We start from the raw sequence: 24,947 nt of genomic DNA, 5'->3' as shown, positions 1-24,947 counted from the left end.
ACCGGGCAGGGATGGAATCCGGCTCCAGTGCGTCCAGGCTGGGGCCGGGCGTGTGTCCCCACACTCAGTCCCGTCACTGTCACTGCTGGCCAGAGGATGAGAAGACTGTGCTTGGAAGGGGTACGTGCTCAGCCCAGGGCTGGCTGGGCCATTCTCCTTCCCACCTGGGGCAGTGACGTGGGGCCCAGAGAGAGGGCCCTGTGTGCGTACGTGTGCCCCCAGAAGCCCCTTCTGCCACCTCTCGTGAACTTCGCCTTCATCTCGTCCTGTTCCCGGGGGCGGCAGGAACCAGCGGTGGGCTCTGAGCCCTGGGCTGCCCCCCACCCGCCGCCTCGCCCTGCCGGCCTCCCTTGTCCTCTTTGGGGGCCTGTGTCACTAGGGCCTCTTGGTGCCCCCGCCCGTGGTACTCAGGCCCTGGGGGGGCCCTGAGAGGGTTCCTTTAGTGACCTCCCGGCCGGTCTGCCCGGAGCCGCCCTGCTTCCGTCACTGTCCCGGGTTTGAGCAGGCGGTGGAAAGAGGCGCAGGAGGCCTGGCTTTTAGAGTAGAAGCAGCGTGGGGCGGGGGGGGGGCGGGGGGGGCTTTCACTGGGACCCCTGGGGGCTGGGGCGGGGTGGTGGCAAGGAGGCAGTAGGGAGGTCGGGACCCCTGGGGTCCTGGCAGGAAGCAAGGAAGCCTTTCAGGGTCACTCCTGGGTGCCAGCTGTGTCCACTGCCTTAGCTGGCAGCCGGGGCCTCGGAGGCAGGTCTCGCCTCTCCGCTGCAGACTCGGGAGGCCGTGGCCTTTGGCTGGCTGAGTGCCCAGATGCCCCTTCGTGGGCCAGGTCACAGAGCTGACCTCTCACCTGTCCGTGGCCCGGGTCTGGGACCAGCTCCCACCCACCCCAGGCTGGGGCAGAAACAATTAAAGGGCCGTGTCCCCCGATTGGCTTGTGGTGTTAAAAACGAATGGCGATCAGCCGGGTTGTCATTTCTACCTGATCAAACATCCCTTGTATCGATCTCCGCGCCCAGTGCCATCATTTATCTTGCTTCGCGTTTCACATAATGGCTCGTTTGTCTTGATCCAAGTGCAGTCCTGTGTGTTTAACCCTTGGGGCTCCACTGTCCACCCCCTTCCCTCGCCCGGGGCCCTATTCTGGGGGGTGAGAGGTTCTAGAAGGTAGGGGCCATTCTGAGTGAAGGTGGGAAGCGGGAGGGGGCAGGGAGGCACCTGGAGGGGGAGGGGAAGGGAGCAGGTGCAGTTCTGGGGGCTCGCCCAGTCCTGCTTTGGCCCCCCCCTTGCTGTGTCCCTGTGGTCACCAGCCTCTCAGCTCGCCCCACATGCCCATGTTCCTGGGCCCATCACCACGCCCCCCCCGCGCCACCCCCAGCACCCCTCGTACTCCGGCCCCCACTCAGGCCCTTAGAGCCACTCTTTGGGCACCAGCCCTTTCCCCAGGTGCTGGCTGGGCCCCTCTCACCCTGGCCCAGGGTGGGTGGTCTCAGCGGGCGTGTGGGCCCTCTGCCTAGAGCCTGTTGTCCGGCAGACAGTGTAGCCACCGCAGTCGGGCCTGTCACACTCCAGCTCCAGCATCGGGCCCCTGTGCCTGCTGGCCGCCAGCCATGTTCCTCACCGCCTTTCTGCCTGCATCGCCTCCTCCGGGAAGCCCTCATGAGCTGTTCCTCACGGTGTCCTTGATGTCACTGTCCATCTGGCTGCAGCGGGGAGCCCAGGGCTGGAGCTAGCAGGCCTGGCTCAGCCTGAGCCTCACAGCGGAATTCCACCGGGGATGCTGTCTTGGCAGCAGGACTGTTGTGACGTCCTTTCCTGTCTGCCTCTCAGGGTGCCCAGCGTCTAGAAGGCTGTGGCTGGTGCTAGTATCGGTGGAACGGAGGCTTCGAACCCGTGGCGGGCCAGCAGGAGCTCTCCCACCCGGCTGTTGGGCGGCCATCGTTGCCCTTTCTGGGCATCGCCACCCATCCCGCCCTGGCCTCACTCTGCTCTCGCTCCAGAACGTCCGCTGTGACCGCTGGTGCCCACCGTGCCCTGTGTGGCCAGGCAGGTCTTGGTGTGGGCAGGGGGCGGCGCAGTTGCAAATCCCGGCTCATGGCCCCCAGAAGCCCGAGGCGGTGGTTCCAGGCCTTCCCCCCCATCCTGGCCCTGGGTGCCCTGGATTCTGCCCCTGCCCTGCCCACAAGTAAACGTGTGAAACCACTGAGCCTGGCTTTCTTGAGCCTCTGGCCTGGCCCCAGTCCCTCCTCCCCAGCCCAGGGAGGGTCCTTAAGCCAGAAACCTAGGTTAGCAGGCTCTGCTTCCCTCAGAGCTGCCCTTCCTGTTTTATCAAGTCCCGTGGCTCAGCCTGGCCCCCAAGGCCTCCTCCGGCCCCACTCTGTCCCTCTTCCTGCTGCGTGCGGCCCTTGGATCGTTGGGACCATGGGCCACCAAGACGGAAAACCCACCAATTCCCCTGTGTAAAGCAGGAGCTGCTGATTCATGGACTCAGTCCAAAGGTAAAGTCTGTCTGCCTTCAGGCACAGCTGAATCCGGGCGCTCAGACTTCAGTCAGGGGGCGATCGAAGCAGTTGCGTGCCCTGAGTGCACACAGCCCCAGGCCTCCTGCTCAGACACCCCATTCTAATCATCCTTGCTTCGCGGGCTCAGAACTGCTGAGGGAAAAGCTTCTTGCCCCTTCCATGCTGTCTCTGTGCCCAGGGCCCTGTCCCCTCTGCTCTCTCTGGACAGCTGGTCCGATGGAGGAAATGAGGGGGGGGGAAATGTCAGCAGGTTGGCTGAGGGCAGCCCCCGCGTGGGCTGGTGGTTGCGTGTGTGTGGGTGTGTGTGCGCAAACGGCCCACGGCTCTGTACACACCTGCGGGGGGGGGGTACCTGTCTGTGTCGTAGCCCCACTTCCCACACTTACCCTGCCCTGTCCACCTGCTCTAATCTGAGTCTCCTTCCTGGGGTCTGTAATTCCAGCCGGGACCTCCCTCCCCAGGGACCCTGGAGGTGGGGGGGGGAAACGGAGTGCCTCTCCCTGGCTGGCTGGACAGGTCCAGAGAGACCTAGGGCAGCTTCACCGGACACGGCTCTCTAGCTAGCAGCCTGTTGGGGTGGCTTCCCAGTCCCCCGATGTACCCTGCTTTCTGACCACCTCCAACCTTGGGGGTTCAGCTCCCCATCAACGGTCTGGAGCACTGCTTATTACCCTCCTCAGGGCTCTCAGCTAAGAAAATGTTTGTTGAATGAATGAATTCCTCTCTCCCTGAGGAGGGTGTCTGTTGTCCGGTCTGCCCAGACCCCTCTAATAGCTGGCACTTTGCGGACCCCCCATCCCCCTTGTGCCTGTGCCTTGCGGGGGCTGAGCCTTCCCTCCTTTCCTCCAGGAGCAGCTGCCCTGGCTGGTGAGATGTGTAAAGAAAGGGGCCCTCATCTTGGGAGGTGTTAAAGGCCAAAGCCACCCCAGGCCCATTCTGGTTGCATAGTCCCCTCACGTGTGTGAGTCCCCGTGCCCTGAGGGGACTTGGCCTGCACATGGGCATGTTGGCTGAGACCCCCCAAGACGCCGTGGCCTCCGGGGAGACACCTATGACGTCATGCGGACGCCGAGGCACAGTTAGGATTCTGGACCACTGACCACCTGTACAATAGTTCATATATTTATTCTTAAGCAAGTTATCAATAAAAAATTTAATACTAAAATGCCTTTACATAGAGTTTGCTGTTCATAAAACCTTTGTTTTTTTTGTTTGTTTGTTTTTAGTGTTTACATTGAAAAAAAAAATCCAACCATCCTCTTAGTTTACACATTTACAAGAGCGAGCTCCGCCCCGTCTACCCTGGGTCGGAGGGCAGGCCGCACCGCCCACGCGCACAGGTGGAGGGACGGAGGGCGGAGAGTCAGCGCGAGGGCCAGAGAAGGGGCTGTTCCTTCGCTGGGTGCCTGGGCTTGCAAAGGGCCTCGGGCTCTCGCTGTTGCGGCCGGGCTGTCCCCACTCAGCGCCTTGGCGCCGGGCGCGTCTTCTCCACTCTGCTTGTCCAGCCGCGAGCAGGCCCTCAGGCGCCGCCTCCCGGGTGACCGCCAGGACTGAAATATTGCACTCGTGCCGAGACAAAGGGGAGAACGAGGTGGGAGAGGTAAGCTGGTGGGCAGGGGACCCCCTCCCTGCCCCTGTACTTCCCGTGGAGCCAGGAGCGGGAGGTGGGGCCGGAGTGGTTTCCCGGCCGGAAAGGAAGGGGCCAGAGAGGGGCCCGGTTGGGGTGCCGGGCAACCACCGACATCCCACGTTTCCCAGGGACCTGGGCTGCAGAAACAGTGACTAACTTGGGAGAGGGCTTTCTGGGGGCTCCTGGGGAGTGTGGTGGCACGTGGGGACACGTGGCCCTATGTAGGTTTCTGGGATAAGGGCTGCTAGGTCGTGGGTCTGGCTCACCCTGTCTCTCTTGACACAGGAGGAATGAGGGGGTGACAAGCACTTTGAGGCTCCTGGGTGCGGGGTGAACAGCCCCTCGTGGGCGTGGGTTTGGGCAGGCGGGAGGGACCCGAGCTGGCCCCATGCCCCAAACACTAGTCTCCCAGCCAGGCCATCTGCCGTGCCCAGTGGCCACAGAAAAGGCCCCGGAACCTCCCGGTGAGTTGGTGGGGGCTGGTCCCTTCCCTGCTCCGAGTGGAGGCTTGGGCAAACTGACCATCACAACGGAAATCAGAAAGAACTTGGAATATTCAGGAAATAAAATCAAAACGTCATTTTTTCTTATCGATACTTTAAAATATTTGTTCATATTTGTTTTGAACAGAGGTAAGATACACATATGGCTGCTGTCACAATCCCGGGCTGGGGGACCAGCTGGTCCTGGTTTTTATTTTAGCCTCTGGAATCCCTTCTCTCCCCGGGGACCCTCAGGGTGGCCCTCCCTCACTGCCCTGCACCCCGCGCTACGCTCTTCCTAGTAGGTGGGTCAAAAGGGAATAAACACCAGTGTGACTCCATTGCACGGGGCCCCGCGATCAGTGCCGTGACCGAGGGTCCTGTCCACCCCCCCGTGGCCAGCCCCTCCCCCAGCTGCTTCTGTGGCCAGACGCCCCCGTCAGAACTCAGGCAGGCTGAGCAAAACAGTGCATTTTCAACGAAAACCCCCAGAACGAAACCTACACACACGCACACACTCACGCACACGCATGCACATACACCCTCATCACGCGTGTGGGGAGAAAAAATCCTCTTCCACTATTGTTTTCCATAAAACTTCCCGCAGAAATACAATATTTACATAGAGAAATAAATAGACAACACACCTGATTTCTGCTTTCCCTGGCGGGAGACAGTCGGAGGTACTAGGGAGAATATGGCTTGGATTCTCTCGGGGACGGCCGACGGGAGTGCGGCCGGGCGGCCGAGGCGGGGGGGACCCCCGAGGGCCGGGCGCCGCTCCCCGGGGAGAGGAATTTGAAGCCTGGGCCCGGGTGCGCTTGCATATTTGCCGACGCGCTGCGTGCTCCTGCCGCCCGCCGCTCCCTGGGCTTCAGCCCCGGCCCCGCTCGGCCGGGCTCAGCCCAGGATAGGCGCTCCGTCGGCCGCCACCAGGCGCCCCGTGGTGGGGTCATACGTGCCCGCCAGGTAGTAGAGGTCGCGCCGGTCCTGGCACCTGCGGCCCCGCGCCATCTGCTCGTACTGCTCCCGCCCCACGACCTGGCACTTGTGGGAGATGGTCTGCACGTCGTTCTCGTCCTCGTGGCAGGACTGGTACAGCGCGTTCTGTCGGGGGAGCGGGGAGCTGGGCGGGGCCGGGCTGGGGAGCCCCGTCCAGTGTGAGGCCCGCCTCTCGGTTCTGGGAGGGCCCCTCGGATCAGTCCTGGAGCCGTGGCCCCGGCACTCTGGGTCCTGCCCCTCTCTGCAGCGTCTGCAAACCCATGTCCTTCCCGGGGGAGAACAGAGGGGATGCCGGGGGCCTCCTGGGTGGGGTCTGCTGCGGAGGCGGCCTGCTTGGGGCTGCGCGCCCCCTGCGAGGTGAAACCATCCCCCCTCCCCCCCCCCCCCCCCGTCTACAGGGAGCCTGGGAGGCGCGGCCGAGGAGGGACCCCGGTGACCTGTGTCCAGTGCCTCCGCTCTCAGCGGGGACACCTCAAGGTGTGGGGGGCGGGGGGTGTTCACGGATGGGGCCACTCCTCTGGTTTCGCCTGCCACCCCTGTCCCCACCCCCCCCCCCCGGTGTCCCAGCCCCACCTCGGGTCCCCACTCCCCCTGCCCCCCGCCCGCCCCGGCTCTCACCTTCCCGTCGCTCTGCCGCTTCCCCAGTTTGGTCTCCTCCGGGTGGTAAAACCACTTGACCCTCACCACCATGTTGCTGCCCCACGACTCCCACATGCTCTCGATGCGGCCAATGTAGGGCAGGTTGGGCCGCCCAGCCGACAGGAACACGGCGCAGTCCCCGACGCGCAGCGTCTCCTTGCCCCGGACGATGGCCTTGTAGAACAGCTTCCTGGCTTTCCCCTTCATGCCCCGGCGCTGCAGGGGACACAGCCAGAGGCAGACGGCAGTGAGGGACCTGGGGACTGGCGGGCAGGAGAAAGACAGGGAGGGACGGAGGGGCGGCGGAAGGACAGACGGTACGTCTCGTGTGCGAAGGCGTGTGCACAGACGCCTTCGAGGGCCAGAAGGGGCGCTCCAGGGTTAGGGTCACACCTGTGCCCGCCCTGCACGCTGGGTCGTGACTGACTGAGGAGGGACGCTGGATCGGAAGGTTCGGAGGGGAAGAAGCCACGGGGCGTCCACGGCGGTGTGGCTCCCAGGGCAGAGAGGCACAAACGGCGTGTCTGTCCACGGAGCGCGGCAAAGATGCCCGGGTGCGTGCGCAGTGGGGCAGCACCCCGCGGCCCCCTGACCCCGCTCCGTTGGGCACAGACACAGAAAGATGTGCCCCCGGGGGTCCGCCGCATGGGAAGCAAAACCCTGGGGGACGTGCCCCACGGCACCGCACAGGTGGCAGGGACTTGGAGGGGACACGGGGGTAGCTACCTGCCTGGTCACATCAGGCGCGAACTTTTGTTCTTCCCGAAGTTCATTTTTCTTTTGTTTGTCGACCCGAAATAGGAAAACCGAAAGCAGGACGCGAGGGAGGGAGTGCGCGGGCTCCCGGGCAGCGCGGCCTCCCCGGCGGGGGGCGGGCCACCTACCTGCGTGGGGTTCCCGGACCACTTCCAGAGTTGCCGGGCGGGCAGGAAGGCAGAGATCTTTGGCCGGTTCTCCACGGAGGGCAGCCGCTGCCTCCGCGAAAGCTCTTTGGCTTTGGAGAAGCTCAGAGCCTCCTTGCGCTTCAGCTTGGACTTGCCGCCGCCGGGGCCCGTGCCCGCGCCCCCGCCGGCCACCGCAGCCCGGGACAGGAAGCAGCGCTGGGCGTGCGTGTGGGGCCCGCCGCCCTTGGAGCGCAAGGCCTCGGGCCGGGCCAGGAGGGCGGACACGGGGCGGGTGAGGCAGCTCTGCAGCAGCAGGGCCGGGTCCTCGTCGTCCGAGCTGTAGGAGGAGCCCTCGTCGTCCGAGGAGCAGAGGCTGGAGGTGGACAGGGAGCCGGACGACGAGGAGGTGGAGGAGCCCGAGGAGGACGACGACACCGACAGGCGGGCGAGGAAGCGGGAGGGCACGCCGGGGGCCAGCCCGGGCCCGTCCTCCTCGTCGTCCGAGTAGGAGCTGTGGCAGTCGCTGTCGCAGGGCAGCGGGAACTCGGCCTGGCCGGTGAACTTGCGCAGCGCCAGCCCCACGGGCAGAGGGTGCGCGGGCACCCGCCCCTTCCTGTCCTTGCCCACCAGGGCCGGGTGCGCGTAGCCGGGGCTGGGCAGGGGCCGCCCCAGCCTGGGGTCCTTGTCGCCCACGAGCAGCGACTTGCAGTTCTTGTTCTTGGGGGAGGTCACGCCCTCGTGGTCCAGCTTGACCAGGAACTCGCCGCCCGGCCGCCGCCGCGCACCCTTCTCGGCCTCTGCGCGCTCGGCCTTCTTGGCCCGCAGCAGCTTGTGCGCGCCCCCGGGCAGCCCCGGCCCGGCCCCGCCGACGAAGGGCGCGTAGGCGCTGGCCAGGCTGCTGAAGGAGTCGGCGCGGAAGCCGTTGCCGAACACGGGGGCGGCCACGCTGTGCACGGGGAACAGCGCCTCGCGGGCCCGTAGCCTCCTGGCGCTGCCGTTGAGCTGGAAGAGGTTCTGCAGCGCGCCCGGGCCCTTGCTGCCCGCCGCCGCCGCCGCCGCCGCCTTCCGCTTCGTCTGCGCCACCGCTGACCAGCTCAGCAGCGGGCTGCCCCGGCGGCCCGGGAAGTGGTCTGCGGCCCCCGCGGGCGGCTTGGCACCTGAGTTGAGGAGCTCCGCCTTGCCTGGGGGGAGGCCAGGTGGAGTCAGAGGTCCCACCGGTTCCCCACCCCCACCTCCGCCCCCCTGCCGAGCTCCGGGCACCCCGCCCCCTCCACCCAGGTGCTTCCCTGCCGGGGTTCCCTGGCCCCCTGTGGGTACCGGCTTTGTCTTTGCTGACGGACTTCTTCCCGGGGGTCTTCGAGGCTTCGGGGCCATCATGCACCTTGGGGGACAGGCTCGGAGCAGGGGCCTCGCTGGGTGGGGGGACCTCGAAGGAAGCTTTCTTGGTCCTCCGACAGCTGCTGGACACCAGCAGCGCGGGCGAGGGCTCAGTGCCTGCAGAGCGGACGTGCGGCCTCAGCACGGGCCGGCGTCCCCCCAGGTCTCGGGGCAGGGAGGGGGCAAGGAAGAGGCAGGGTGGTGGCAGGGAAGGGGCAGGGAAAGGGCAGGGAGGGGGCCCCACGGCAGCAGCCCCGGGGCTCACACTGGATTTTGAAGTCGGGAGGCAGCAGCCTGATGTTGGAGACGGCGATGTGGCCGGTGTCCCCGTCATCGAACTCCACGACCACAGAGTCCAGGTCCTCCTCCGTGTCGCTGCAGGAGCCTGGGGGCGAGGCCCACCTGAGCAGGGGCCCCCTCCGGTTCCGCGCGGCTCGCCCTGGCGGCCGGGGCGGGGGGGCTCCTGGCGCCTCGCAAACACCGGGACCATTCTGCCTCCTCGGGGCTGTCCCGGCTGCCAGGACACAGACGGCCTCGCCGCAGCCACTCATTCACCTGCACAACCCCGGGGCTCCACACCCCTGCTTGCAGCCCAGGGGCCCCCACATTCCCAGTTGTTCCCGGCTGGGCCTTGTGGATGGCAAGAGCCGCCCGCCCTGTCCCCACCCAGGGCCCAGGGAGCCGTGTCTGTGGAGCCTGGACGCCGGACGTCGGCCCGGCTCACCTCGGACCACGTTGCCCGGGTACAGACAGCGGGACTTCTGGCTCCAGTAGGCGCACACCCTCGTGCCCGGGGGGAGGTAGCGGCTGGACTGTGGCCGCACATCCAGAACCTGCGGGGCCGGCGGGGCCGGGAGGCGGGCGGTGAGCGGGCGGCGGGGCGGGGGACGGCCAGGCCAAGCCCCCCTGGCCGGCAGCCGCACGGGCCTCCCCTCACCGCCCGCTCCTGGCCCCGCCGGCCCCTCACCGCCTCCTGGAGCAGCTGTTCCAGCGAGTAGATCCTGGGCCGGTTGCCTCTCTCGCCCTCGATGACGATGCTGTAGCTGCGGGGGCAGACGTGTGAGCGGCCTGCGCGTCCCTGCCCGCCCCCTGCCCCGCGCGCACCCGGGCCTCACATGTCGGGGGGCTGCAGGGTCCTGACGCTGCCCGCGTACAGCAGACTGTCCTCCTTGGGAATGAGCACGGGCAGCCCGTCCTGCAGGTCCTCCTTGTGGATGGTGCACGAGCGCGCTGAGGGGACAGGGCGTCAGCGTCTGCCCGGTCCCCCCCCCCCCCCCACCGCCTCCTGGCGCCCAGGGGCTCTCGCGGGGCCGCTCACCCAGGGCGGCGCTCTGCTCGGCGCTCAGAGGCCCGCTGGCGGCCGCCGGCTCTTCCTCTCCGTCCTCCTCCTCCTCCTCCTCCTCCTCCTCCTCAAAGCTGCCGTGGTCGTCAAACGCAAAATCGTCCTCCACCGCAAAGCTCTCCAGCAGCCGACTCACGGCCCGGCCCTTGCCCTGGGGGGCCAGAGGGGTCAACTCCCACTGGAGGGTGGGCGGGAGAGATCTGTGCCCTGACCCGGTGCCCGGGGGGTGGGGACGCTACCTGCTGGCCCACAGCCTCGCTTTCCACCGTGCCTACCTTCCTGCCCTTCCCCAGGATGGCCTTGGCGTTGCGAGGCGACAGCGCGATGGACAGGGCCCCGTTCTTCCGCTGTTGGGGCGGGTGGGAAGGAATGAGGTCAGCGTGGCACCGGCCTCCGGCCCACGGCACCCAGGACCGCCAGGGAGCCCGCGGCCCTCACCCTCAGCCCCGGCTGGAGAATCGTGCTCTTGCGCGTGGCTCTTTTGAGACGCTCGCTGGCCAGCTTGCTGCCCTCCTCGCGGCAGGCGAAGGCCCGGGCGGGGCTAAAGAGGGCGTCCCTGCCGGCTGCGGCCCCCGGGTCTGTCCGGAGGCTGCCTTTGGCCTTGCCCTTGGCTTTCTTCCTGCCTGGTGCGCCCAGGGGCCTGCGCCCTGGGGCGCGCTCCAGCTTGGTGCCCACCTTGGTCTTCACCGCACGCCTCTTGACCTTGACCTCGCTGTCTGGGCTGGACAGGCGGCAGGCCCCTGGTGGGGGGGGGAATGGCGGCTGTCACAGGGGTCCCCAAGGCTGGGAACCTCCCCCCACCACGAGGCAGAGCCCTGGCCCGCCCGTGCCTCCTGGTTACCTAGCAAGCCCTGCCTCTCCTTCTTCTTCTTGGCCTTCTGGTTGGCCTCCATCTTGACCACAGAGGAGGGGGAGGGTCCCAGCATGGTCACGCCGGCCCCCGCATGCAGCGTCAGCCCGGGCTCCTTGGGGGGTGCCTCTGTCCCCAAGAACCTCTCGCAGTTCTCGCTGTCATAGCCACAGCCTGGGGGAGGCCGAGGGCTCAGATGACTCGGCGTTGGGGCCATGCCATGTCGGGGTGGGGTCGGGGGGCCCGATGGTCTGTGCGCACAAGGCTATGTCGGGGGGCGGTGAGGGGGCCGTCCCTGCTGCCCTTGGGACTACTTTAGGGGAGAGGCACCTGGGCCAGGCATCTGGGGAGGGTGTTTGCTCCAGGATGGGGAGGGTGGGCCCTTTGACCTTCCTCTCCCGGCCTCTGCTTGCCTTTCTTCTGCCCTGAGCAGCAGGGCGCCCGCCTTTGGTCCTGGGGATGCCCCTCCCCAGAGCAGCCCCTTCCCCTAACTGGCCTCCTGTTTCCTGCTTCCTCTCCCCTCCCTTTGCTCTTTCTCAGGCGAGAACGCGGAGGGCGCGGGCAAGGCCTGGTGGGGCAGAAGCATTTATCTTCGCAGGCGCCTGTCCCTGGACACGTGGCTCTGCTGGGGGCCAGACAGCCCTCCAGGTCAGGCCGGCCGGACACTGCAGGAAAGCAGCCTTCGGCAGGAGGAAGGCCTATTTTTAGCCCCTGTCCAGGATGTGTCCGGGGGCCTCCTTCTCCCCATGGCCCTGCAGAGAGCCGCCAGGCTCAGCCTTGGGGCGGGGGCTGTTTCCCCCGCAGCTGCAGTAAGGCTCTCCCCGCGTCCTGCACCCTTCAGAGGTCCTGACCCGGCTCTGAAGGCCGTCTCAGCCGTCGGCCCTCTCCCCCAGGCCCCGGGGGACCGCAGCCGACTTCCTGGCTGGGGCCCTCACACCGACGACTTGCCTGCCTCCTGTGCCGTGGCCACCGCTGCCTGGGCCGGGAACTTGGGCGTCTCCCTGCTGGCGCCGCCGGCCTCGGGCTGGGCGTGTCGGGCTGCCCCGGGCACCTTGGCCGTCTTGCCTCGGGACAGCTTCTTCCGGATGCGTCCCCCGGGGGCAGCCTCCTTCCGCCTGAAGGGGCCGAGGCCGGCAGGAAGCCCCTTGGTCCTGACCTTCGGTTTCAGCTGGGTCACTTTGTGGGCCGCGGCGGACGCCAGCTCGCCCTGCCCACTGCCCCTCTTGCAGCGAACTTTGTCCTAGAAAGGGCGGCAGGGGTCAGTGCCCCCGCCCCAAGCCGCCACCCTGCCGCCGGCCACCGCCCCTCTGCCAGGGTTGGCGCCGAAGCCGCACTTCCCGGGTCCTGTCCTCCAAAGGCCAAGGGGGCGCCGGGCCCTGGGACGCGGGGCTTCGCCACTGGAACCTACCCATCCCCCACTCCGCAGCAACCCCCAGACCGCCCCCCCCGATGGGGGAGGGAGCCCACGGGCCCAGGGGTCTCACCTGTCCCTCTCAGGGCCCTGAAATGGGGGGTGGGACGGGGGGTGCCCCGCGCTCAGAGGAAGGGCCCATTGGCAGCGCGAGAAAGGCCCCCGAGGGAGGCCGCCCACTACGCAAGGGAGCGCCCCAGTCACCGTGGACAACACGGGCCGTCACGGCTGGAGCCTGGAACCCAGAACAGTCTTTTTCTTTCCACGGGAACACAGACGCGGGGGACACACGAGCGGCCGGAGCCACACCCGGCTACCTGCGGCTCCCCAGGCCTCCGCTTCCTTATCTGGCAGGGGGACCCCAGCTGGGGGCCGGCACGGGGTGGGTATGTGGCCTGCAGCTGCCTGCCCAAGCCCCCGAGCCCCCGGAGGCTGCCGCAGTGCTCACCCCCGACGGCGGCTGCAGGCCCGCGTAGACACCGGCCTCCAGTCGGCTCTGCTTCTTCGGGGGCCCGTCGCTGCCCCGCAGCTCAGCACACAGCAGGCTCAGGCTGGACCGCACTGCCCTGGGGGGATGGGGTGTCGGTGGACATGGGTCCGATGCCAGCCCGCTTTGGCCCCCCGGCCCCGTCCGCCCGAAGGTCCCTGTGGCAGCAGCTAAGAGACCCTGCCCCGCCCCCACATGGGCTCTGCTTCTTTCTTGGACTGGGCTGTGAGTACACGCACGGCTGCTGGGTGGTCCCAGGGGCTGAGCCCTCTGCTTCCCGGCCAGGGCCTCCGCTCGCTGACCAGGGAGGGCAGCCCAAGCTCAGGAGCCAGGGCTCTGAGGCCTGCTGGACCACTACGTGATCGAGCTGTGGCCTCAGTCTTCACACCTGGAAAATGGGGACAGTAACTACTGTGGCCCTCTGCAAGCCTGGGGTGGGGCCATGCGTGTCCCAGGCCTGGCCCTCGGTGAGTGCCAAGGCCACCTGCCCCAGACTTAAGAACAAGGAGGGAGCTAGAGAGGCTCCTGAGAGTGGGGTCCCCTCCCTCCAACTTGGCCACTGCCAGGAAGACAATGGGGCCCAGTGGCCAGAGAAACTCACGTCCAGGCTCTGCCTCCCAGCCTCCAGGGACCCCAACTGCCGGGCTCACACCCCTGTCCTTAATTCCACGTCTGGAGGGAGGGGACCCTGCACTCTACATATGTCCCAGACAGGGCCCGGAAAGCAGCTGACACCAGGTCTGTGTCCCAGTGCCCCACAGGTGTGGGCTGGGAGCTTGGCTGCCTGAGGGGCTGGGCCTGACCCCCGCCCCATCCCCCACTCACAGGGTGGTAATGAAGAGAAGTCATAGAGGGAGGCTGAGGGTCCTGGCTTTTGGGGGCCTAGAGAGGCAGCCAATCGGGAAGCCGGCCATCCAGTGATGCTGCCCCCCACTCCCACCCATGACCTTCTGCTTCCTGCTCGGTCCCCACTGCCGGCAAGCAGTGCTGGGCCAGGCCCCGCAGCAGGATAGAGAGAGAGTAGAAGCCCCAGATTCAGGCAGGAGCCCTGATCCTTGGGAAGAGAGGGTCATGGATGCTGTGTCCCTTCTTGTCCTGACGCTGCTACCCTCTAGCTGGGACCCGCCTTCGTGGGTCAGCGGAGAACGTGGCCGCAGTGCAAGGAGCAGGATGGGATTTCCAGGGCTGGGGCCCAGGGCCATGGGGGCCCTGGGAAAGCATGGGGCAGCCTCACGGGGACTCCCTGACAGGGCCCCTGGCCAGACCCCGGCCTTCGTGGGCTCCGCCTTGGCCAGGGCTCCCAACGGCTTTAGTTGGTCCGCGAGCAGAAACTCTGGGGGGTCCCCTGCTGAGTGGCACCTGGGCAAGGGGGAGGGATGGCTGGGGAGGCCCCAGCCAGGCGGCTTCTCCCCGCCCCTGCCCACGGGCGGGCGGACTCCCCCTCCCCGTAACCTTCCCTGCATTTGCTAATGTTTTGTGACATAAAGCCCTGAGATTAATTTTTTGCCTCTGTCTTAATTGAAGAAACCATTTAGTGCCGATTTAACTATTATTACCAAATCATCAGGATTGATGCAGGGCGCACACGCGCTCGCCAATCGGCTTTGCAGGAGCTCGTAGGATTTATGCAAATAGGTCTGCCGGGAGAGGCAATTTGTAGCCGAGAAGGACAATTATGCCCGGCCCGGGAGCGTGCCAACGAGTGCGCCGGGCGGGTAATGGGTAATAACACGGCGCCGCAGCGTGAGCAGTGCAGGGCGTGACCAGCGGCGTCAGACGGGGCAGCCCGAGAGGCTGCTCTGTGGGGGCAAGGCCACGGCCAGGGGTGTGGACCGGGTGTGGCTGTGCTCCAGGCCCTCTGGGGCTTCCGAGAGGAAGCAGGGAGCAGCGAGCCTCGAGCACAGCATCGGGAAGAAGGTGACGCCTGCAGCGGGCTTCCTCCCTGGACACTCACCGGGACTAGAGTTCTGGGAGGAAGGGGCTGGGTCCTCGGGGGAGCTGCGAAGGGGGCGCAAAGAGGGGCCTAGAGGGCACACCGGCCCCACCCCGGCCCGAAGCGCCCTGCTCTGCCCGCACACGCACCCAGGACTTACTTGACTTTCTTGCCGTCGCCCCTGGGGAGCTGGCCCCCAGGACGCAGAGGGGACAGCAGGCTGGAGTACTTGCGCTTCCTCGGCCGGCCGGGCCCTCGCCGTGCGGGGCTGCGCGAGCTCTCCTCTCTCCTGGAGGCCGTGGGACGGGCGGTCAGAGGCTGGCACCCACCTGACTCCCCAGCGGGGGTGGGGTGGGGTGCAGGGGGCACCGGCCTTTTGGAGGGCTACGGGGGCAGGGCAGGCCCTCCCAGGGAGCCAGGTCTCCATGCACGGGCTGCTTCCTCATCCTTCCTTCCACTGTGTCTGGGGGCTGCCCCAGACCCCAGCCTGCAGTCTAGGTCGGCACCCGCAGGGGCTCCCTGACCTTGAGGCGGGGGCCCTGGACTGTACCACCGTGCCCCCTCCCCCGCCGGCCTGGCCGTACTCATGGTCATGCCTGCGCTGCAGGCGCGCCAGCTCTCGCTGCTTCTCCTTGTAGCGCCGCTGTAGCTCTGCCAGCCGCACGCGCATCTCCACCTCCTGCGTGTCCAGCCGCTCGATGGCGGCCTTCAGGGGGCACACCTGCTGGGCAGGTGCACCGTGAGCCGGGCTCGGTCCCCAACATGGGGGTGGCCAGTGGTGGGGGGAGACTCGGGGGTCCCCTGGGATTCCAGCCCTGGGGCAGCTGGGCCCCCCCAACTCACAGGCTTGGTCTTGGGGGTCCAGGTGTCCTTGCGTTGCAGGATCTGCATGCGGGGGGTGAGTGTGGGTGCCCTGCGGGGGTCGGGAGCCGGGGGCTGGGCGCAGGACGGCGGGCTGTCCAGGCCAGCAGCCTCCACCAGGGACCAGGCCGAGGCCAGCGTGGCCAGGCGCCGCAGGTCAAACGCCAGCATGTCCTCTTCCTCTGCAGGGGACACGAGGGTCAGCGTGTGTGTGGGCGGCAGGCACATACTGCCCCTTGGACAGGCTCTCGATGTCAGCCCGCATCTCGTCCTGGCCCAGACCCTTCAAGCTGTCCAGTTCCCCAAAATGTGGGGACTGAGGACCAGGGTGAGGCGGCTGGGAGCCACGATACGGGCACAGGGCCAGGCCCCCAGCAGCCCCTACCTCAGCTCCGAGGAGGTGGGGGGACATCTCTCTTGGCTGCTGTGGGTCAGGCCAGCTGAGATGGCCCAGACCTAGGGGCAGTGCCCGAAGCATTCACGCACCAAGGGACCGGCTTATTATGCTTCCGACAGAGAGTGCTTATGTGCTTCTGCCCGGTGATGAGTGGGGTGACAGAGAGGAATGGCCCAGGGCAGGGTCGGAGCTGAGCCCGTGGAGGGCAGCATCTGTCCAGTGGAGAGGCCCGGAGCCCGGACTCAGGACAGGGGAGGCTGGTGGCAGAGATGGGGAGTCAGGCACACAGGGGCAGGCTGACCCCACGAGGAGCCACAGCCAGGGAAAAGGGGCCAGCTGGGGGGAGCCCTGGGCGGTCAGATGGGGTGCCTGGGAATGGAAGCTGTCTGAGGGTACTTGTGATTTTCAGGACATATAACTCTGCCCTCTGAGAGGCAAAACCTCCGAGGGGCAAAACCCCAGCTGCAGTGAGCACCCCAACACCTGAACTTGGCTTCTAATACCATCCCACCAGAACAGGGATCGGGCTTCTCCGAGAAACGGCGGGTCCCAGGGGCAGGGGAGGTGTCCCTGGGACACCTCCGGAGAGCCAGGAAGGGTCCCACCGTGACGGGAACACGTCGGCGCCCACACGGGCCAACCGTGGGGCCCAATCTGACGTGATTCCATCATCAGATTAAACAGTGAAGATGGGCCGATCACAGCCAATCAGAGAGTGAGACACCATGAGCCACACGGATGTAGGAGAGGAATGCACGAGAAGACGCATGAGGGGCGGGGAGAACACCCCACTTCAAGCACCGCCTGTGAGATCCCTGCTGTGTGCCAGGGGAAATGGCCCGGTCATGGCCACCGCCACGGCGCCGCAGGGAGAGTGAGCCTCAGCAACAGGACAGAGTCGCCAGGCGGGTGCCGGGAGCGCCAGCCTCTGGCCGCTGGGTGTGAGCCGCGGACGGCCGTGGGAGTCCCTGGGCGCTCAGAGTGCTGTGACATCAGAGGTGCCCGGGTATGGGAGCCAGAGGGAGGCTGAGGGGCGCTGGCTCCCTCAGCAGCCAGGACAGGGCTATCCCCAAGCCCTCTATCAGCTAGAAGTCCCACGCCAGGTCCCCAGATCTGCTGGGGTCACTGTGGCAGCCAGAAGCCCCTCTGCTCCACACCCCCACCCCCGCTGGCCCCAACCCACCCTCCAGACTAGGCCTGTGGAGACCACAGCCCCGCGGGTGAGCCTGGGAGGCCGGTGCGTGTGGGGAGATGGGCTGGGGAGGGCTCTTCGCAGCTTCAAACCACACCCTGCAGGCACAGATGGGGCGGGAGGCTCAGGATTCCCGCTGCTGTCCTGTCTCATGGGGTCGGTGGCGGTGGGGGGTAGGGGGCCGCCAGGACAGGGGTGAGGGCCAGGCAGCAGGGGAGGAGCGTGGAGGTCAGCAGACCCGTACAAAGTGGGCTCTAGGGTGGGATCTTGGCTCAGCGTCACCTGGTTTCAGGCTCACTCAGGAAAAAAGGGACATCCACCCTCCGGGAGGGACAGGACTGGACTTCCGAAATTCCGGGGAGGATGGGAGGCTCAGGCGGTGCCTCCAAGAGAAGAACTGCTGGGAGCCTCAGGGCCGGGCCCTGGCGAGCAGGCCTCACCCCCCCGAGGCCAGACAGACACAGCGTCTGCCGACTAAACCCCTTTCCTGCTCCCAGGGCTCAGTGTGGGGCCCAAGTCCCTTGGGATGGCTCTGGTAGGGAGGTCTGGGGGCCTGGCCGCCTACCCGCCCACTTCCCCCAACCCGAGCCCAGGTGGGGGCAGCCCAAGCATCCTGCAGCTGAGGCCTGCTGGGTGGGGCTGGAGGGGGTCTGTGCACCCTGGCCAGTGAGGGTGCCCACGAGCCGACGGCTTGGGGTTTGAGCCCCCGCCCCCACGACAGTCCAGCTGCCAACGTGGTTACGTCCTCACCCCCGCTTCCCAGGGGCCCCTGGGGACTTTCATCAAATACCATGCCTGGCCGAGGGGGAGTTCAGGGCGTCCCCTCTGGGGAGGAGGGGGCAGGAGACTCTGCTGTCCCTCTTGGCCTTGCTTTCAGGGAAATATTTCTCCCACTTTAACCCTCTATGAATCCCCCCGGTCATCTGAGAATACAGCTAATCTGATTCGTTTCAGGCGAGGCGCTCACTGTGCTCACAGGGAACGGCTCTGGTTCCGAGAGTGCGGACGCTGGCCATTGACTGGGAAGAGGGGTGGGTGGGGGGTCTGGGGGTGTCCAGGAGGTGAGGGAGGGTGGGGTCTGGGAGCTCCAGCAGGGGAGAGTGGGGGTCGGGGGTCTGGGGTCCAGGAGGGGAAGGAGGGTGGGGGTCTGAGGGCTCCAGCAGGGGAGGTAGGGGTCTGGGAGCAGCAGGGGGTTGGGTGGAGTGGAGGCGTGGCCACCGCGTCTCCCTTGGTCTGCGCACAAGGTGACGGGCACCTGGCCCGGCCGCAGCGGCAGCGCCCACGCTGGGCCGCACGTGGCCTCCACGTGAGCGTTCACTCAGTGAATGGGCGCCCGTCCGGCAGGCGCTCATGTGCACCGACGGGCTGGCCACACACCGCGCCCGGCTTCTGCTTGGCTCCCTGTGCCAGCGCACAGGGGGCTCCAGGCCTGTCCAGGTGCCCCCGCCGCACCCTGCAGCCCCCAGCCCTAAGCGAGGCCCTCCGTGGGGTCTGGCGGGGAGCCGGCGGCACAGCTGTGGGTGGACATCCCAGCTGGGTGGACAGCCCGTCTGGGCGGACGGAAGAGTGACGCCGAGGCCTCTGGGGAGACGGCCTCTGCGAGTGTCGGCTCTCCTCCCGGCGGCACTGGAGGCGCCGGCGACGGGCCTCGGGGAGAGTTATGTGTCAGGGAGACGAGCGGACAAGCCCGGACAACTCTGGCAGGTTCCTTCTGTAAACACCACGGGCGCAGTGCCTGGCTGGGGGTGCTCCCTCCAGGAGGGAGGCTCCTCAGGGGCCCCTCGAGGCTCCTGCTCAGGTGGGAAGGAGGGTCTGCTGGCCTGCGTGGGACCCCACGGGCTCCGGTCCGACGCTCCCCGCGGGCTGGCACAAGGCCCTATGCCTGCGCCCTGGGGTTCTTCCAGGTGCTGGGAGCCCAGGAGCCTCTCTACCTGCAGGTCGACCCTGGGGCAGGAAGGACCAGCACCCCAGCCCCCAGCCCTGGGGAAACTGCGGGGGACATGTGGGTCCAAGGCCTGGGGACAGTGTGATCAGCCTCAGGCCACCTCCCCTGGGCCCGCGTGGGAGCGGGTCAGGGCTGAATGCCTACAGAGGAAAACACAACCATCGCTGCTTTCCCAGTTAGCCACCCGGCCCCCTGACGGCCTTGGCATCCTTGCGGGACACCCCTGAGTCCCCCCCAGGGCACCGTGAACACCATGGTCAGGGGACGTCACTGACGTCCCAGAAGCCGAGGACCTTGTCCCCAGCCAACAGCTGCCGGCGGGGCCTGGGGTGGGGAACGGTGGGGGCCCCACGGTGGGACAGCTGAGCTGAAGCCCACAGTCCGACCCTGGGCCCTAGCAGGCTCCCGGAGGTTCAGGCGGTGCTCACCTTGCAAGGCTGGCTCCCTCCTCTGCTGCTGGATCTCCAGGTCCGCCAGCTCACTGAGCAGGGCAATCCCGTGAGTCCCTGAGCGACAGGGCGAAGGGGCTGTGCGTGGGGGCCCCGGGGCAGCGGCAAGCTGTGGGTCCCGCGGCCCGATGCCTGGCAGGTCCCCCAGGTCGATGGTGGCTGCGACCAGGGCATCCAGGCCCCGGAGCGCCCTGGGCAGGTGGCTGCTCCTGCGAGCTGACCCCTGGCCCTCTTCCTCCTCCGGCTCGTCCTCCTGATACTCAGTCCCCTCCTCTGACCTGGCTTCCCTGGGGGCCTGCTGCTTGCCAGGGGGGGCCTCATCGAGGGCGCCGGGGCTTCTCTGCTGCTGCAGGGCCTGGGGACCGGCCCCCAACGAGGGCCCCGGCCCCACCGCCCCACCCCCCTCCGCTGCTGCCCCTCCCTGAGTAGATTGAGCCTGGGCAACGGCCTCGGGGCCCCCTCCCTCGAGGATGACCCCACATCGCAGTTCTCGAAGCCCCTCCAGTGGGCTGGGGTCTGCTGCCTTCCCCAGGGGTCCCCGCTCGGCAGGGTGGGGGGTGGCAGCAAGGTCCTGGGTGGCTTCCCTGGCCCCTGAGGACAACCCCGGCTCCTGTGGGCTCTGGGGGCTTCGGGGGGGCAGCTCCCCGGGTGGGAACGTCCTCGCTGGCTCAGGCTGGACCCTGGGGGCTGCAGTTTGCATAGTTTTGGGGTCCGAGAGGTCAGGAGAGTGCGCGCTGGGGGACAGGCCGAAGCCCGAGCTGGCCGTGGGGCAGGTGTAGTGAGGAGGCAGGCCTGTGGAAAGAGCAGGTGTCGTCAGGGGGCAGCCAGGGGCATGGGGGGCTCTGTTCTAGTTGGAGAGAGGGTGGCCTCAGATCCCTGACTCACAGCTGAGCGGGAGGGTCCCCAGCCCGCTCTCGGCCTCTGCCTTTGGAGGTGAGATAGGAACAGGGAACACGTTACATCGAGGGGGGCTGAGAGCCAGACTCGGGGCCGTGAACCGGTCCTGCGGGTGGGCCCAGCTCCTGCCACCGTCCCCGGCACGCTGGGCACTTTGTCACTGGTGGCCCCCACTGCAGGCCAGCAGAGCCCGTCCCTCGTCCTACCCCGCCTGCCGGGAACTGGGGAGGAGAGGTCAGGGGACGGCGGGGACCCTGAGGGTTTCCACCACGGAAGGGCCGTGGATGGGGAAGGAGAGAGAGAACAGAGCACAGCAATGGCGCCCTGGGCCCTACCAGGGGCCCAGGGAGCGGAGGGCGCCCCTGCCGGGGCCCCGCGAGGCAGTCCCACAATTCGGCTCTGCACATCCAGAAGTGGGAAGAGGCCTCAGAGTGGAAGGGGGCAGGCCAAGGTCAGCCCAGCGTCCGCCGCTCTCACCTGGTTCCAACGTGCTAAGGTCGGCTCCAGCCCGCCGGCTCGCCCCACTCGTGACCTCGGAGCTGCGCAGCTTGGAGCTGGGCCCGGGGCTGCCCGAGGGGCAGAGAGATAAAGTGCACGGGACGCTGGGGCGTGGCGGTGTCGTGGGGCGGCTGGCGGGGGGCTTCGGGGTAGGCGAGTGGCAGCAAGGGGACAGCTTAGCAGGGCCTACGCTGGCCGGGGAGGGGGTGCCCTTGGCTGTGGGGGTTAAGGCAACTGGCTTGTGGGCAGACTTGGGGGTCTTCTCCTGGGCGGGCTCCTCCAGCTCCGGGTGATGGTCCTCGGGCTTCCGCTGTCGGGGTGAGGGAGAGGCTCAGGGCGTCATCCCGAGGAGTGCGGAGGGGGGGGGTGGTTGTGGGGCTGCGCTGCGGCAGAGGGAGGGAGGGAGGGAGCACTGTGTCCCCGCTGGGTGCGGCACGGAGCGGGTACCTGGAGGGGGGCCGCCCGCTGCTGCTGCTGCTGCTGCTGCTGCAAGGCGTAGAGCTCTTGCTGCCGCAGGAGTTGGGACCGCGAGTACACTGGGAGCTGGCTGGGGGCCTGCACGTGCGAGGCGGGGCCCCGGGCCCCATACATGGGGGGCCACAAGGAGGCCTGGTCCATGACGTCGGCTGTGGGCAGGGCCAGAGGAGCCATCAGACCCAGCAAGGGTGGGATGCGGGCAGCCCCCCAGCCACCTGGGCGCCCCCCACCCCCACCCCATCCCTCCTCCCTGGCAGCTCCTCTACCTGCCCGCCTGCTTCCCGGGCGGTGGCCGGGGGCCTGCCCCGCCACCCCGTCCCCCTTGTGGGCTGCTCCCTGCCTCAGACCTGCTTCCAACACCTCCATGTTCAGGCAGCCCGCCCAGGAGGTTCTTACCAAGCGCGTGGGGGGCGGTGTGGGGGGTGGGCTCCGAGGGCAGGATGACGAGCTGTGCAGGGCTGTCCTGGGAGAGGGGGAAGACGGAGGGCATGGAGCCTGGCACGGAGGTGGAGAAGCCTGGGGGCAGGTTCTGGTGCAGGGCAGGGTGCCCGAGGCCTGAGGACACAAGTCACAGCGGTAAGGCAGAGTGGAGTGGGGAGCCCAGTCCGGCCAGGCCCTGAGCTCTCGGGCCTCCCGCACCAGGCCAAGGGCCGCTCAGCCCCACGCTGGCCCTGCCCCACGCCCATGGACTGCCCCCTTGCTTGCCGTCGGAGCACTGACCGTAGGAATGGCCCCCCATCCACAGGGAGGGGCTGCGGGTGCGGGGCAGCCAGGGAGGGTGGGCGGGGTGCGGGTGGGAGGCCGGGTCCCCACCCAGCTGGCCGGTCTGCAGGGAAGATCCGCCTGCGATCATGAGGTGAGGGGCCAGGTCCCCGGGGCAGCCGCCCGACGGGTGGATCCGGGAGAATTCCAGGCGGTCCTTGTTGTCTCTGTGGGTCACGGGGGGCGTCGGGGGCTCAGCATGGCCACGGGCCACCCAACCGGCCCTTCCACCCCGTCCTGTCGACATCGGCCTTGGAGGGAGGGGCTTGGAGCCTCGTGGGGACAGCCCGGGATCAGGTGGGCTTTGGTATCGGGGGCCTCCATCCCAGCCGTGGCCCTGACAGCGGTGGGAAAGTCAGCAGAGCTCCCCCCGCACCAGGGGCAGAAACCCCAGCAAAGCCCGGGGACGGCCCGTCAGGCCGCTCTGTCCCAGAGCTGTGGTCCTACTCGCACCCAGATGGTGGCCAAAGCCCTGTCCTTACGGCAGCAGCAGCTCCCGGCTGGCGAGCCCCAGGCGGTCCTCAGGCAGCCGGGCCCTTTCCTCCTCGGCCTCCAGGTCCAGCGCGGGGGCGGGGCGGGGTGGGCCGCCTGCTGCACGGGGATGAGAAGGCAGAAGGCTTGATGGTCGGGGTGGCCGGGGAGCCAGCGGCTAAAGCAAACCGGGACCCCGCTTCGAGCCAAGGCGGCCGACGAAAGGAGGGAGGGGCTCTGCCGGAGGCAGGTGCAGGGAATCGGTGGCCCCGAGGGATGGGGGTGGGCTGGCCAGCCCTGCAAGGGACGGGACCGCCGACGTGGGGAGGGGACAGCAGGAGAGCCCAGGGCCCATCCCAGCTAAGCTTCAGACGGGCACGTGAGGGCCGGGGAGCCCCCCCCCCACCCCGGGAGCCCCCCCCCACCCCCCCACCCCCCCCCACCAAGGGGCCTACCTTTGAAGGCAGGGGCTGCCCGGCCCTGCCGCCCGGTGTTGGCGCCATAGGCCGTCTCTGGCCGGCTCACCGTGTCCTTCTGCCGGGACAGGGCCACCGCGATGCCCACGGGCGGCTGCCTCACTTCTGTGTCGCTGTGCGGGGTGTCGTGCTCCCGGCTCCGGGCACAGTCGGGCCTCTCGGCCTCGCTGGGGGCCTGGGCGGGGCCTTTGGGGGCTGGGAACTTCATCTCCTGCTGGGCACAGCTGGCCTTGAGGCCGCCCAGGCCCACGAAGGGCGCCTTCCGGCCGGCGACCAACGCTTGGCTGCTGTACTTGAGCAGGCTCTGCATGGCCGAGACCTCATCGGGCGGTGTGGGCAGGTCCTGGGGCAGGAGGCTGGCCGGCTGGAGGCCGCCACTGAAGGGGTCCAGGTAGGCGCCCCCCTTACGCTCCTCGCCCACGGCCATAGCGGAGCCCTGGCCCGACTGGATGCTCCACGGGGGCAGGTGGGGCCCGCCATAGCCCAGAGAGGACAGTGCCAGGGACTTGCGCTTGGCTTCAGCCCCGCCGCTGCCCCCCGGCTCCCCCTCGGGGGTCACCAGGTGCTGCTGATGCCGGATCCGGGCCACCTTCTGGGCCCCAGGGGGGCCTGCGGAGGTCTTCTCTAAAGTGCAGCAGGCCTGGGGGACCTTCCCCCCCAGCGGGTCCGGGTGACCTGGCCGGGCACAGTCCTGCGAGTGGGCGGGCAGCTCGAAGTAGCCACTCTTGTCCAGACCACGTTTGGGGAGCGCGGGGAAGGGCGTCTCGGGGCCTGTGCTGTTGAAATACTCCAGGCCCTTGAGCCGGGGGTTGGGCGCAGCCTCGAAGCCCCCAGGCCGCCGTTCGCCCTTGCCCTCGGCCTTCAGCTGGGTGTAGGAGACCCCGTAGGGCACGGCGTGCTCAGGGCCCAAGGCGCCATCCAGGTGCCGCTCTTTGCCCTCACCTGCCACGGCACAGGCCTCGGCGGCCTGGAAGGGGCGGCTCTTCTCCGCCAGGTGTCCCACGGAAGGCACGAAGGTGGGCCCGCTGGCCTTCAGGTCTCGGGGGACTTTGTCCTGCAGCGGGCAGAGCCCGTCGGGGCCGGCGTGCAGCTGCAGGCAGGGGAAGGAGGCAGCGGCCGTGCTGAGGGGCGGGGGCGGCCCGGCGGGCAGGCCGGACGGCACCGTGTAAGCCACGGCGTGGTGCAGCATCTGCCGCCTCTCCAGGCCCTCGCTGAAGGCCGGCCCGGGCTCTGCAGGGCCCGCCGCCTCCTTGGCGCAGCGCCCGGGGGCCGCCCCGGCCACACCGGGCCGCACCAGCATGCCACCTGCACAGCTGGTCAGCGCGGCCTTGCCCATCTCGCCGTTGAGCACCTTGGTGTTGAGGAGGCAGGAGGCGAGGTGCTTGGGGCGGCCCTCGCAGGCTCCGCGGGGCGCGACGCCGCCCTCCTTGCAGTGGCCGTCCGCGGGCACGGGCAGCACCAGCTTGTGCCGCTCCTTGCTGCCGTCTTCCTCGGCCGCCGGCCGCTCCTTGCCCTCTGCGGCCTTGCCGGCCTTCTCTCTGCCCAGCAGGAAGCGGTCGAACTCCTTGGCCCCCTTCTGTAGGGGGCCAGCCTCGCCCCGGTCACGGCTGCAGGAGCCAATGGGGTGACCGGGGGCGGCCCGGGCCACGCCGGGGAAGCTGTGGTTGGCAGGCAGGAGGGTGGGCTGGGGGGGCAGGTAGAAGTTATCTGCATGCCAAGAGAACCGAGGTCACTGGGAGGGCTCGGCCAGGGGCAGGAGAGGTCAGACCCCCCCCCCCGCCCCACACAGGCTCTAGGAGCCTCTCCCCGCCAGCAGCTGGTAGCGACCCGCGGCGGCTGTTGCAAGGAGCTTATGCCGTGAACCACGTGCAGTTCCCGGCGCTCGCCGCGCGTGAGCGCACACATCAGAGCACAGAGCACACTCACGCACGCGACCACTCGCCTAGACTCGGGCGTCACCCCAAACCGAAGC

At 68.0% G+C, this 24,947-nt stretch overlaps 1 protein-coding gene across 2 annotated transcripts in view; it reads right to left on the bottom strand.

Moving 5' to 3' along the window:
* Nucleotides 1-3,619: 3,619 nt before the first annotated feature.
* Nucleotides 3,620-24,947, bottom strand: part of BAHCC1 (BAH domain and coiled-coil containing 1) — a gene marked incomplete at its 5' end in the record, with an annotated part of 56,247 nt that continues 34,919 nt past the window's right edge. Inside the window, 24 exons of one of the 2 annotated variants that reach the window (XM_080826024.1) lie at nt 3,620-5,732; nt 6,246-6,482; nt 7,151-8,331; nt 8,468-8,644; nt 8,793-8,912; nt 9,252-9,360; nt 9,495-9,570; nt 9,643-9,757; nt 9,846-10,020; nt 10,109-10,216; nt 10,308-10,609; nt 10,711-10,893; nt 11,668-11,959; nt 12,579-12,696; nt 14,711-14,839; nt 15,135-15,271; nt 15,394-15,593; nt 19,374-20,186; nt 20,697-21,099; nt 21,237-21,415; nt 21,663-21,821; nt 21,987-22,195; nt 22,511-22,619; nt 22,955-24,682. In XM_080826024.1, the coding sequence (XP_080682150.1) occupies nt 5,526-5,732; nt 6,246-6,482; nt 7,151-8,331; nt 8,468-8,644; nt 8,793-8,912; nt 9,252-9,360; nt 9,495-9,570; nt 9,643-9,757; nt 9,846-10,020; nt 10,109-10,216; nt 10,308-10,609; nt 10,711-10,893; nt 11,668-11,959; nt 12,579-12,696; nt 14,711-14,839; nt 15,135-15,271; nt 15,394-15,593; nt 19,374-20,186; nt 20,697-21,099; nt 21,237-21,415; nt 21,663-21,821; nt 21,987-22,195; nt 22,511-22,619; nt 22,955-24,682 (7,466 nt within the window). In that variant the 3' untranslated portion in view covers nt 3,620-5,525. The remainder of the gene's footprint in view (nt 5,733-6,245; nt 6,483-7,150; nt 8,332-8,467; nt 8,645-8,792; nt 8,913-9,251; nt 9,361-9,494; nt 9,571-9,642; nt 9,758-9,845; nt 10,021-10,108; nt 10,217-10,307; nt 10,610-10,710; nt 10,894-11,667; nt 11,960-12,578; nt 12,697-14,710; nt 14,840-15,134; nt 15,272-15,393; nt 15,594-19,373; nt 20,187-20,696; nt 21,100-21,236; nt 21,416-21,662; nt 21,822-21,986; nt 22,196-22,510; nt 22,620-22,954; nt 24,683-24,947) is intronic. The other variant, XM_080826025.1, reaches the window with a different exon arrangement.

Source organism: Martes martes (genome assembly GCF_963455335.1).
Source record: "Martes martes genome assembly, chromosome: 16".
Classification (NCBI taxonomy): Eukaryota; Metazoa; Chordata; class Mammalia; order Carnivora; family Mustelidae; genus Martes; species Martes martes.
Note: the sequence above shows the minus strand (reverse complement) of the source record. Positions and strands in the feature narration are given on the sequence as shown.